At 40.5% G+C, this 13,905-nt stretch overlaps 3 protein-coding genes across 3 annotated transcripts; all 3 read left to right on the top strand.

Moving 5' to 3' along the window:
• The first annotated feature begins 161 nt into the window (after positions 1-161).
• Positions 162-2,780, top strand: LOC117252082 (serpin A3-2-like). Its single transcript, XM_033618761.2, has 6 exons — positions 162-314; positions 1,005-1,644; positions 1,758-1,828; positions 1,935-2,128; positions 2,275-2,422; positions 2,518-2,780. The coding sequence occupies exons 1-6, from the start codon at positions 261-263 to the stop codon at positions 2,710-2,712; spliced, it is 1,302 nt and encodes a 433-aa protein (XP_033474652.1). The 5' UTR covers positions 162-260; the 3' UTR covers positions 2,713-2,780.
• A 1,515-nt stretch (positions 2,781-4,295) lies between these two features.
• On the top strand, positions 4,296-8,284 carry carnmt1 (carnosine N-methyltransferase 1). Its single transcript, XM_033618763.2, has 8 exons — positions 4,296-4,460; positions 4,997-5,192; positions 5,339-5,505; positions 5,714-5,854; positions 6,133-6,311; positions 6,897-7,010; positions 7,204-7,307; positions 7,397-8,284. Exons 1-8 carry the CDS (start codon positions 4,324-4,326, stop codon positions 7,592-7,594), a joined length of 1,236 nt encoding a protein of 411 aa, XP_033474654.1. The 5' UTR covers positions 4,296-4,323; the 3' UTR covers positions 7,595-8,284.
• Positions 8,285-12,009: 3,725 nt separating this feature from the next.
• LOC117252954 (uncharacterized) lies at positions 12,010-13,641 on the top strand. The gene is made up of 2 exons (XM_033620260.2): positions 12,010-12,522; positions 12,813-13,641. The coding sequence occupies exons 1-2, from the start codon at positions 12,139-12,141 to the stop codon at positions 12,984-12,986; spliced, it is 558 nt and encodes a 185-aa protein (XP_033476151.1). The 5' UTR covers positions 12,010-12,138; the 3' UTR covers positions 12,987-13,641.
• The last annotated feature ends 264 nt before the right edge of the window (positions 13,642-13,905 follow it).

Here is a 13,905-nt window from a genome sequence, read left to right as displayed (position 1 = left end):
AAATTGGGTGTCTAATGTAACAGGTGGCATGAGACAGAGTCTGGGCTGGAGACTGATGAGTAACCATTACTAATATGTTTTTTGTACATGCTGCTGAAGCAAACGGTGGCAGCTTGGCTTTTGCAGTTTTCATGTGCAGTCTCAGTTTGATCATAGTAATCATTACACAGAACAAATGCAGGGGCAGAGCAAATAAGAGTCCGAGATAGAGAATAAACAAAGCCAAAGTTCAGTTAACTTGATCAATCTTATAAAAAGGGATGTCCCCCTCTGTTCAACCTGTGCTTCACTGTCTGCGTTTCAACCAGGAGGAGGTAAGTGGTTAAATAGATTGGGAGAGCTCAGATGAATTGGGTTTTGTGTTAACATACAAGTTAAACTATTCTGCCAACTGTTAAAAACAGTGTTTGACATCTTGACTTTGAGATGTAGGCTAACTGTGCACACTGGGATTGGAAAATATCTAACAACTGTAGTGAGTTACAACTGTAAATGTAAATTCTTTAGAAATGACTTCATTTACTCTTCTCTTCTCCTTAGGCGATTCTGTTAATGATAGCCACTGTAAATGTAACATACTTTTCAATAACATTAAATAGTCATGACTTTTTTAAAAAAAAAACATCTTTTAATATTTTTTATTTGGAATTCAACCTCACAATGGGACACTCATGAGGGCTGTGTGGGTGGTTTGATCAGATTTTATTAACAGTAACCAAACAGCCCACCTACTCAGCAGATTCTGATCGGATGTTGCAAAGTCCTTATTGGTGGATGGACAGACATGACACTGAAAAAAGTACACAAGAAAAAGAAAAAAGAATAAAAGTGTGTGTAAAATAACTAAAACATCATAACAACATAGTAAGAAGCTGATTGAAAAAAAATATTGAACGGGTTTTCATGGCCTTTGAAACGACATATTTATTTTAGCTTGAAGAAAAATTACCAATAGCAAACATTGTGTAACTCAACAATGCTGCACTTCTGAACTTTTGTCTCAGTTCACAATGATGCATGCAGCCGTTGGGTTCTGGATCTTATCAGCACTGATCTGCGTGGGGAGAGGCAATCACCATTATGGCTTAAATCACCATGACCAACACACTGAACTCGACACCCACACCAACAGCGTCTCATGGGTGACTGCTGCCAACAAAGAGTTTGCCTTCCGCCTGTACAGGAAGTTAGCAGCTCATGCTGACTCCGAAGGTAAGAACATCTTCTTCTCCCCAGTTAGTGTGTCTGTGGCCTTGGCTGCCTTGGCCGTAGGAGCACGAGGGGAGACCCACCACCAGCTTTTCAGTGGTCTGGGATTCAACAATACCCTCCTGACGCAGTCAGTTGTGGATCATGCCTTCCACATGCTAATGGAAAGGGCACACAACACGTCTCATGAAGACGTCAGTGAAGGCACTGCTGTATTCGTGGACAACCGCTTCAAGCCGCAGCCTGCATTCCTGGAGACCTTGAGGCAGTCCTACTCTGCAGATGGGTTCAATGTTGACTTCGCCCAAACCAAAGAAAGCGCAGATACCATCAATAAGTATGTGGGGGAGAAGACCAACGGGAAGATAGACAAGCTGGTCGAAAGCATGGATCCAAACACAGTCATGTATCTCCTCAGCTACATCTACTACAAAGGTAAAAGGTTATGTGAGATTAGATCTGGTTTGTTTGCTGACCCTTGAGGTCACACGGTTAAGTTTTGTGTACACACCAAAAGTTGTGTTTTACTTCTGATCACTGTCAAACAGGAAAGTGGGCGACTCCATTTGATACTGATCTCACCAAGGAGGACGTCTTCATGGTGGATGAGAACACCAAGGTTCAAAGTTGCACCTTTTATTCAGAATGGATTAATAATTCAGCATATCATGCATCCCTCTCACCGCATGTCTTTTCCACCTCATGTTTAAACCTTCATTTTCCAGGTTCCAGTCCAGATGATGAATATGGAGGAGAGTCTTGATACCTATTATGACCAGGTGATTAACACATCAGTCCTCCACCTCCCCTTCAACAGCTCCTACTCCATGCTGCTGCTGTTGCCTGATGACATGGCAACACTGGAGAACACCATTTGCCCAGGCCATGTCACCAAATGGTTGAAATGGATGAAGTCCAGGTATGGAGAATCTAAAATCATCCTTTCTTTGTTTCTATTATGGAAGGTTTGACACTGTATTAATGACTGTATTAAGAAAACTTTTCCTGTCAGATCAGTTATTTTTGTCAGATCAATCACTTTGTCTATTTCCCCTTTTTTTAAAGGACATATAATATATATATTCCAAAGTTCTCCATCAAGTCTTCCTACAACCTGAATGATGTGCTGCAAGAAATGGGAATGACAGACATGTTTGGCGATCGTGCAGATTTGAGTGGCATTTCAGAGGGACAAAAACTGGCTGTCTCAGATGTAAGGACAGAAAGCATAATGTGTTATTTCACAAATATTACCTACACTCTATTCCATCCATCTTTCATCCCACTCCTGCCTCCATTTCACCGTAGGTTGTGCACCAAGCTACGTTGGATGTCGACGAGGCTGGAGCCACCGCCGCAGCCGCCACAGGCATTGGCATCACACTTCTGTCCTTCCGCCACGTCCCTGTCTTGAAGTTCAATCGTCCATTTATGGTCGCCATCACTGAACGCGACACAGAGAACATACTGTTCCTGGGCAAGATTATCAACCCAACTATCTGATGGAACAAGAACTTTGTGTTTCCTGAAGACACAGCTGTTGCATCACATACATAAAATACTCAGAAAAATCTTTGTTTTTGTGTCTCCTTTATGATTGAGTGTTTAACAGCTTTGAAGTTCATTAGTGTTTGATTTTACATTGGTTTTTGAAGGTAAAATAATACAGGGATAAAGTTTTATCAACAGCCATTAGCATTTGGCATTTCTTAAAACAGAGATAAGCTTTTATAACACACAACACAAACTATTCAGGGACTATGTGAAGCAGTTATCAATTTATCCTAAATACTTTTCTTTAACCTCTTCTTCAAAAATCTATCCCAGCCAAAAAAACAGATTTATTTCTCAAATCCTTTTTTTCTGAGATGTTTTGTAATATATATGAGGCTTGTGCTGTGGTGCTTAGATTGCTTTCTAATTTAACAGGAAAGCATAGACTTAGATGTAGATTTCAGGGGGACATAACATTCCCCCAGAAAAAAACAAAGTTGCAGAGAACTTTTGACTAAATTAAAGACAATTCCACCTTGAAATGATGCATAAAAGGCCCAGATTGGTGCATAAAATTCACCACAATGAAGATAATGAAGTGTTTGACACACAAAATGTCCTTTGGGAGGACCGCCAACCCCCACGTCATCCCCCCAGTGTTGAAATGAAACTTAGGCCCCTGCAGGTAAGCATTGACGATACATCACCAGGTGATTTTATGAGAACAACTGAATATCATGGCAGCCGAAATAAAACTCTAAAAAATGTTTACCACCTGCTTATGCATTACTTAAATCAAATAGCCTCTTGAAGACCTTTCAGCGTATAAGAAATAGCAATAGTGTGTAATTATAATAATAATAATAATAAACTTTATTTATGTAGCACCTTTCATACAGGGAAGTGTAGCTCAAAGTGCTTTACAATAAAATAAAAACAGACAAATACAATTTAAAAAAAAAAAAAGAAGACAAGTGCAAATCCAGCACAATGCAACCAAGAACAATATAATATGTAAAAGATAAAATTAAAACAGTGGAATGCATGGAAGCAGATAAAAAATGTGAAGGATGGGGATAAAAACCAGGGAATAGCGACAGTTAGTTGAAAGCAATGTTGAATGAATAAGTTTTCAAATGTTGTATGAAAATTTTCACAGAGCTTGTATCTCTTATATCCTTGGGTAGTGAGTTCCATAATTGTGGTGCATAGTTAAAAAAGGCTGAGCTGCCAATTTTCTTATTAGAGTAGTTTGTATTTAAAAAGCCGGCTGCAGAGGATCTGAGAGGCCGTGAAGGATTATAAAACGACAAAGAATTAGTAACGTAAGCTGGTCCCAACCCATTAAGGGCCTTAAAAACAAGTAAAAGCAAGGGGCAGGGGGCACCAAAATGGACATCCCGGAACCAGAATAATTATGTATTAATTGTGAGAAGGGGGTGCAGGTGCAGTAATATATTGTTTGCCTCCATCCGGTTCAGAGCAACTAACTGCAGTGTCATCATCTGACTGCAGGTGGCAGCAACACGCCTCGTGAAGCTTGCTCTGTTGGAATTATTGAATCCCACGAAGAAGAAGTTTGTCGCGTTTTGATTGGACGGCTGTAAGTTTGTTTCAGACATGGCCGAAACAACCGGAGAGGGACCCCCGGGAGGACCATATTTTAACAAAGAGAGAATTAAATACACCCCCGAGGAGGAGGCCAGGCTGGAGAGGCAACATTTCTGGAGAATTATCGATGCGTTTAGATTTTACAGGTAGAATGACAACGTTTTAATTGAAGTACGAGCCAGGTAGCCACAGTTTGTGTCAGTAAACGAAATCGTTAGCAAACGACAATAGCAAAGGGCAGATAACTAACGGTTTGGAGGGAAAACTGACAGCTGGGATAGTTCGTGTTTATTAAAGTGGCTAGTGCCTCCCACAGTTAGGTTAACGTGTGTTTAACTAGCTTACGGTTATTTGCTAATATTCTGACCTAAGCTCCTCTCATGTCATGGCATCACTTCTACTCCATGATGCACTCTTTCCTCCCTAACACTGCTCACAAGTGAAAACAAACTTCAGAGAGGTATAATGTGATGTAGCATTCACACTCATTGACAGTGAAGAGGGTTAATAATATAGGAATCATTTGTGTTAGAGTGTTAGATCCATTCTGCATAAACTAACAGTCTTACACCTACTTGCTCCTCAGATAACTTACTTGTGTTCTCTCAAAGCTGACATCTGACAGCTGACATGAGAAAGCGTGTGACCCCTTATATTCACCCGTGTCCTCTGTTCTTGTCAGGGTCCATGTCCAGGAGCAGGTCAAGCGTGCTGAGCGTCAGTTTCTGAGCCTCCCGCAGCACCACCAGGATTTGCTGCCAGATGTTTTGTCCAACCTGGCCCGGATCAGCCAGTGTGCAGACCACAACCAGGAGATTCTGCAGGCCATCATTCACAACAGCCTCCACATGTTTGAGAACATTGAGTACGGCGAGAGAGTAAGGCTTGGCTTACACTGGTCTACTGTACATATACCGCACACACATAAACTGCATGCAGATACAGTTTGTAGTGGTTTTAGTATCTTGTTGTTATTTACTCAAGGAATTAAGGTAGAGGTTTTGTGTCTTTCATCAACTGACAGGAGGATCCACGAAAGGTGCGTCCATCCACCACTTTTGACATGGACAAGCTTAAGTCCACCATAAAGCAGTTTGTCAGAGACTGGAGCGAGACGGGCCGGGCTGAGAGGGACACCTGCTACAAACCCATCATCCAAGAGATCCAAAGACTATTCCCAAGTGACCAATAGTAGGAAGCACACACGCTCACTCAGTCAGACTACCACACAAACATCTGCATGCATGCTAAGACAGAATGATTCATGGATACGAAATGATACAAGCAAACAAATTTTCCATGTGCTTTGGTATTAGTATGTTTTGTAATAATTCTGAGGATGTGACTTGCTACATGTTATCCATGTGATATGTGCATTTTGTACATTTTATTATGTCAGTGATGTGTCTAAGGTGAGTGTGCTGATTCCGGGTGCTGGGCTTGGCCGTCTAGCCTGGGAGATAGCACGGCTGGGTTATATTTGCCAGGGCAACGAATGGAGCTTCTTCATGCTCTTCTCTTCAAACTTTGTTCTCAATAGGTACAGTACATACTGACACAAACACTCCTGTGACTCCAACTGCCTTACACAACACATAGGAACTGTCACCTTCATGCATACATTTATACAGGATATCTCTGCTTGCTTGTGGTGTCCATCGATTGCACTTAATTCTATTCTAAGTACGTCTTAGTGATCACAAACAAAATCAGAACACATAATTCATATTTACTTGTTTGGCAGTATAATTCTGACCTCACGCTGTTGAATACCACATCCATCTGTCTGTCTTCATGAATTTGGACTGCTCCATTCAGGTGTGAGAAGGTGAACTCTCTGACCCTGTACCCCTGGATCCACCAGTTTAGCAACAACAAGAAATCCTCCGACCAAACAAGATCAATCAGATTCCCTGATGTCAACCCTCAGAGCTTACCACTAGATTCAGACTTCTCCATGGTAGCAGGGGACTTTGTGGAAGTCTACACCGACCCAGGTCAGTAGAAGCTGTGTGGATTGTCTGTAGTATTCCTTAATTTGTAAATGGCCAAATTAATGGCATAACACTGAAAGAGAAATGGGCCAAGCTCCACAAAATAATTCGCACTACGTCCAGTGGCTTTTCAGTTTTAAAATGTTGCCATATCACAAAATAACAAAAAAAGGATAAAAAGAAGCAGCAAAACACGTAACGCAATCTTTTACAAAAGGTCCGGCAGATGCAGTGATTTCTGGCTTCAATAATCACAGAAAACCTCTGAGATTATGTCTGGCCTTCTACATAATTTGTTTGATGGATTACATTAACTATAACAAATTAATATCAGCTTATTAATACAAATGCAAACAAGAGTCTACTCCAGGCCTCAAGAATGGGTTACAGGTAATATACAGCTGATCTCTGTTGGTAAAAAGTGTTTATCATACATCATAAGATCATATTTAAATGGCCCAAAATAAGACAGACCACTCTGATGAGGAGATACTGTAAATGAGGAGTGCTTGATGATTAGTTAATTATGCACCTTAGCAATATTAATTTGAAGTGATCATGTTATAATATATTGTCTGTTACGGTCAGATTCCTGGGACTGTGTTGCTACCTGCTTCTTTATTGACACAGCTCATAATGTCATTGAGTATGTGGAGACTATCTGGAAAATTCTGAAGCCCGGAGGAGTGTGGATCAACCTGGGTGAGTCAAATTAAAAAAATAGAAGGAAGATTTCACCGTCCCATGACTAGGATGTACATCAATGTTACTGTTTGTTTCAAAGTGTTGTGGGATGAATTTTTTTACTCAATAGAAAGTGCAGTTGTAAGGAAAAAGGTTAAATGTTTGGGTCTCTGTAAACTTATCTCAAAATTTTAATTCTATGTTTCCTTAGGTCCACTGCTGTACCACTTTGAGAATATGGCAAACGAGCTGTCTGTTGAACTTAGTTACGAAGACATTCGGACAGCGATCGTTAACTTCGGCTTCCACATAGAGGTAAACCAAAGGCTTTTCATTGTGTAATATCATGTTTGTCTTCAAAAATCTTGTTCCAGTAGTAAAACAGTATTTTGTTTCTCCTGCAGGTGGAGAGAGAGTCAGTTCAGACCACCTACACAGAGAACGACCGCTCTATGTTGAGATACATTTACGACTGTGTCTTCTTTGTGGCACGAAAACCTGCAGACCTGTATTATAACAGTCAAGAAGAAAAAGAAGATGACCAACAGAGTTCACCAGCGGCTAAGTCACCACGGCGAGAAGGTACAGACAGCCTGACGTGACAGGAAATATTATGACAAAAACAGTGAACTCAGACGAGTGCAACCACTGACTAAGCGAAGATCACACTGACAAAATTAAGAAGAAAACGGACACAGAAGGAAAAAAAATCAGTGGATATGAATTTTCTTTTTTGTCATATATATTTTTAATTATGTATCTCATGGAGGAATGTGCTCAACTCTGCAGGCCCTGAGACATGTATCACATAACATCTAAATACTCTCCATCTCTTTATACCTGGATTTGAGATGAGTCAGTTCCCCTTTATTGCTGTTTTCTTTTAGTGGTTTGTGTGCCAGGTACAAGCCACGAAGAGTCTATTTCTTTTTACTGCGCTCCTGCCTGCCTGACTGCCTGCAGTCTTACTGATGCTCATTTTTATTGACTTTCACTGCCTGAGAGAGTAAATGTGTGTGAGAATGTATGTATGTGTGTGTGTGTATGTGTGTGTGAGAGAGAGAGATAGGATGGCGTGATGTGAACATTAGCTTTTGAAATCTATTTATTTTTTCAAATATGGTGCCAATAACTATATCTTCTCATTTGCATTGTTATCAGTCAACACTGAAAATATAATCAAACCATGTTTCAGATTTTCAGTAATAAGTTGTTTTAAATTTTGAGATGACATTCATTGACTTTTCTTGTTTCTAATCACACTTTGGAATAAAGCAGAACATTTAAAGATATATTAATCTCCGAAGGTGTGCTATTTTAAGTTTGATATGATTTTAATTCAATGAAATGCAGCTCAAAGCCAAATTTAAAAGTCCAGTGTGTAGGATTTAGGGGATATATTAGAAATGGAATATAATAAGTGTGTATTCTTTATTTATAACCACCTGAAAGTAAGAAATATGTCATTGTCATGTTACCTTAGAATGAGCCATTTATGTCTACATAGGGAGCGGGCACTCGTCCATGTAGTCTGCCATGCTGCTCAGCCATGTTTCTATTGTGGCACACAATGGACAAACAAAACACTGGCTCTAGGGACGGCCATTTGCATTTTTGTGTTGGCCACTTTAGTAAGTAGCTCATCTGTGACGAGACAAACTGCATTGGAAAACAATGATTTGTAATGTGAAACTGCATTCTTCAGTGTTTTTAACGGTTTAAAACACAATGGGCCGTATTCACAAACATTCTGAGAATACTTTCAAAGAGTTCCTAACTTCACCTAAAAATTTTTAGTAAGGAGTCCTAGCTTAGGAGTGATTTAGGAAAGTTCTCAGAGCAACTCTGCGCAAGGAAGGACAGAAACTTTTACCTTGAGGAGGTGTGATTGACCCGTTGCTAGGTATGATGCATTCTTTTAAAAGATGTGATTGGTTGTCACAGACACCCTTTATTGACCCTGCAAGGTGTGAACACCCAGTGGAAATGAGATGAGCTGCTGACTGTGAAAGTCATTGTTAATGTGATCACTGCTGATGAAAGGTTGAGAACAATACAAGTCATCAATGCTGCACTGTTGCATTTTTCCAGTTTTCCCAATATCTTAGTATTGTGATCATTTTATTTCCGGTGTTATAGTGTTAGGTGGGAAATGTGTGATCCCTAATGGCATCAACCACACATTATTATCCCTGCATAATCTAATCTGTAGCATTTCATTTACTCACTGTCATCAGGTGTTGGAGAATATTTCTCAGACCTCTTTGTCTTTCCAACGTTTCCTCCTCTGCTTAAGGAACTCTTAAGCCTCTTAAAAGTCCTCTCCCCACTCCTAACACTTTTTCACATCAGGAGCTCTTTTAAGGTCTAAGATGCTCTGTGAATAACTTTTATCTTTACAAGGACCTAGTCTTAACTTTAAGGGGAAATTCTAAGAAAACATCACAACACTAAGAATTTTTTTTAGATTTTCGTCACAAGGATCAACTCTTTGTGTGAGGAAGCTTTGTGAATACGGCCCCTGGTCTGTTTGTGTTAGAGAGGAAGAGACTTCCGCAAATAATTCAGCTCCAGGTGAAAACCTAGAAACAATAAACACTTGAGGAATCTTAACAGGAAGTTCATGCTTGGCATAAAGGAGCCATTTCAGCTGGTTGCCACCTACGAGAGACCTTTTTCACAGCACACATTCTGACATGTCATAGTAGGAAAATCACGGCTGTATTAAATAACATTAATGGTGCCAACATTCTGCCTAGGGGAGGCCCTGACATTGTGCATGCTGGCTCACTGGAATAGCTTACTATGACACTTAATGGAACTGAGCCATTTTTAATGTTATCACTTTGACCTGTGCTTTTCCTACAGTGTAAAATGTCTGCTGTGAAAAAGGTTTGTCCTCACTGCTAGATGCCACTAAATTCTACACACTGCTCCTTTAAGTGTTTTCATTTATTTCATCATTTGTTCAGGTGCTGAAAAAGTAAATGTGATTGTGCGCGCTACATCAGGCTTGCTTATCAGTTAAGAGGTAGTTTCCAGTCGGGATAAAGAGAATACATGTGCCTTAGTTTATATTAAGCCACAACAGATGTATTTCACTGCAGGCATGTTGACCAGCAGGAACAGCACAGGTGTAACCAATAACATTTAATGATGTAGCGGTTCTATTGTAGACTCACACAACTAAATACAGTCGTTAATGTTATTGGTTACACCTGTGCTTTTCTTCCAGGGGTCCACCAGTTATATATAACAGGTCTGAATTCACAGCAGACATTTTGACTTATTATAGCAGGAAAGTCACAAGTGTTACTAATATAATCAATGGTGGCTTGTTCTATTTAAATGTCCAAGTAAGTCATGACAGTGTGGCAGCGTACACAATACCAGCGCCCTGAAATAGAAGCCACAAAATTGGAATTTAACCACAATTAATGTCATTATTTACAGCTGTCCTTTCCTGATATGATAGGTCAAAATGTCTTTTGTGAAATGGCCGTAAGAAACGAACAAAGTACAAAGTAGAGATTTACATTTAGGTTCATAAGACAGAATCAGACTGATGTCAGCTGGGAGATTATTCCACATAGGAAGACTTCTTTCTTCTTATCCTGGACTTTGAGAATAAGGGATGACACATACAGCTGTGAGGGATGTAGCATGTATGAAGGGGCCCTCCAATTTAGCACTTTAAAGGTTAGTAGTGTCACCACCTTAAAGACTGACCTAACATACTTTTAATGCCAGCATGTCATGTGGCAAGCCGGAACATAGATCATTACGATCAAGACAGTAGCTACCATTAAGGAGACGGAGGTCATGTCCTTGCAGACATTTTCAGGAAGTCTGTAAGTGAAGTCCATAATAAGTTATGGTGGTCGTAGCAGTCTTGGTAGGGTGGGTATTTTGTAGGCTAATTTGAGTATCTTTAGTAGGGGTGGGTGGATTAATACTGAAATATCGATACTATAGATTCTATGTTTTCATTTTGAAGATCCAGCCTAGCATCAATAGAATCGATACCAAAAAGGGATTACTTCTACGTCGCACCTGTTTGTATTTCAAGAGTAACAGTCTGTGCAAACAACATTCTGTGGTTGTGAACACATCTAGTGCATGTACAGTTTGCTTCTCCACAGCTTGTGTTGTCTGCACTCAAACAACATATGCATCACACTAGTGACTAGTTTATTCTGATACATAATAGGAGTGATGGCTAAATGAAAGTGGAAAAAAAAAACACAAGAAAGAGAACTTGGAGCTGCAACGAAAAGATGGGAGGAGGAGGGAATGCCTCAGCATCCAGACCCCTGACACAGAGACAGAGTTCACTTGCAGATCTCGGTCAGAGAAGCTCAGGTGAGAAATATCCAGAAGTTAAAATAATATTTTAGTCAAATCAGATCTTCAGCATTAGTTAAAGTTACATTTTCAAACTGTAACTGGTCATCATTAGCTGTTACTTTAGCTGACTGATTATTCGCCTCATAAATCATGACACACTGCTTTCCCCAACGTGAAAGTAGGCCTACATAAGCCACTATTCATGATGAAAAGTATCATATCGGATACCGGATATCAGCAATTCCTCTTGGGGTATTGCTTGGTATCAGGTTTAAATCAAAATTTGTGGTATTGCACACCCTTAATTTTTTAGAGTCAGCCAACAAAATGAATAAATAAAGGACTCAACATTCCCCTAACAGCGTTTTACCTTTGGCAGTGTGATGATAGAACATTTGGACCTTTATGCTGGGGTATCACATTTACAGAAAAAAAGATAAACAGTTAATGTGAAAAATCCACATCATTAACATTTTAGATACTTAATTTGTTGGTCAACATTTTCTGAAGGGGGATTCACTGGTAAATCCTAGTTAATTCCCTGATAATATTCTGGTTTGGATGAAATAAAAATACCGCCACAGGAAGAGATGCGGCGGTGGGCGGGGCCAGACAACGGATCTCTCCTCTGATTGGTAATCCGGACTGCCTCTCAATGATTGTACTACCGGTGCTTAATGTGCGAGGCGGAACACATCCATGTGCATCATCGCAGGCACTGAAAGCAGCTACTAACAGTATTGGACCCACGTGTTTTGCTCTACTGCTGTATGTTAGTACCCTGACAGAGCCGACATTAATGGCGAAGCGACGCACCGAGGACACGCTGCTGCACGACGCTCCCTCCAAAAGATGTTGCCGCCTGATGAGCAGTGTTGACATGCACCTGGACAGCATGGCTCCGACCGGGGGTGTGAGCCCGCCGTCCCTGCTGGCTCTGCTGGGCAGCCGCTGCAGGAAGAGGCCGCACTACTTTGAAGACCCAGAGATACAGGAAGAAACAGCTCTTTATCGCAAGCCCAGGATCTGCGACACCAGGAAACATGCAGCTAGTGTGACAGTGCAGACTTCTGGAAGTTTCCAGGACCGTCGCAGCACCAGCACGCTCACAAGCTCCAAGAAGCGACCCAGAGGTGACTGCGAGGGTTCAGAGACTGTTAATCCTAAAGCTACTGATGATAAAGTAAGTTTTTGACAGCATAGCAGAAGTTTAACAGTGTGCATATGCTGCAGTGGGGCTGTTCAGATAAAGTGAGCAGGTGTTATGGCAGGAACTGTCCACCAGGTGTCACCCTTTACCCACCGTATAGCTCTGTGTTTTCCAAGCTACCTGTCAACAACTTTATGAGTGTAAAATGTGGCTCTGATTTTGACCACATATGGTTGACCTCACCTGGGACAGCCAGTCCAAAATACTACTGTTACCTAATTTGCACACTTCTCCTTAACTCAACTTGTTCTCATTGTTTTCAGGCTGATGAAGACACCCACACTGAAACCGAAGACTGCACTTACAACTCCTTCCAGTACTGGAGGGTCCCCTTACCAGAGCTAAACCTTTCACTGTTAGAAGACGCCAATGACTGTTCCCAAACAAAAGACAAGTCAAAAGTCAAAGGCGCTTCTTCTGATGCCATGGAAACCTGAAAATGACAGGTGCAAGCGAGTCTGCTCTACTCTGTCCTCACATCAGCAGTAACACGCGGTGATGAAAACGTAATGCTTGTCAGCAGATAGACACGTCAGAAGCACATCATGGTTGCTTAAAATGCATCCAGGTGAGATGCAGCAATCTAATGTTGCAGACTGCCCAAGTAGCCCTGTCAGTGATCTAGGCTAAGTGAGCTCCATGCAGGTGTAAGATCTCAGTGACCCAGGTGAAGCATTAATGAGATCTGCACTGCAACAACACTTTTCGTTTTTAAAGGTGACCAAAACTGCGGTGAAATTTGAAACTTCAACCTTTAACTTCAAATTGTATGAAGTTTTCTAATGTAAGTTTTCTCAGCTTTGTTTTGTAAGTATGTCAGACACCCTGGTGAGCAATAGTGATTTCTGCTTTTTGCTCTGTGCAGAATCCCTACCTTGTTACAAGTATTTTATATAGATATACAATGTTAAGAAATTAGGTATGAAAAGCTGGGTCTGCATGTTAACAGTTCATATTTTAACCACTCTCTAATATCTTTTCAACCATGTTTTTTGTGTAACTCATTCCAAAGATGGTGTTTATAGATTATATGACTGAGTTGTAGGTGTTGGAAATATACATTTTTAAAACCATCTGTGCAGTATTTTCTCTTGTATTCCATACTACTGATACATTTCATTGCCCTATTTGTCAGGGGCAGTGTCACTTGATCAACAGAAAACCTGAAGGAATAAGAAGGTCAGATTTTGAAAATGATCTTTTAATGAACTACATTTTGTTATAATAAGGCACACAATCTAAATTTACAGAGAGAAATGTGTTAGCAAATGGCATGCACACAACAGTATACAGTAAATACAAATTTAATAGCACACACAAGTGGAACCATGGAAAGGTGACACACGTGCATGCTGC

The sequence above is a fragment of the Epinephelus lanceolatus genome, chromosome 9, assembly GCF_041903045.1.
Source record: "Epinephelus lanceolatus isolate andai-2023 chromosome 9, ASM4190304v1, whole genome shotgun sequence".
Lineage (NCBI taxonomy): Eukaryota > Metazoa > Chordata > Actinopteri > Perciformes > Serranidae > Epinephelus > Epinephelus lanceolatus.
Note: the sequence above shows the minus strand (reverse complement) of the source record. Positions and strands in the feature narration are given on the sequence as shown.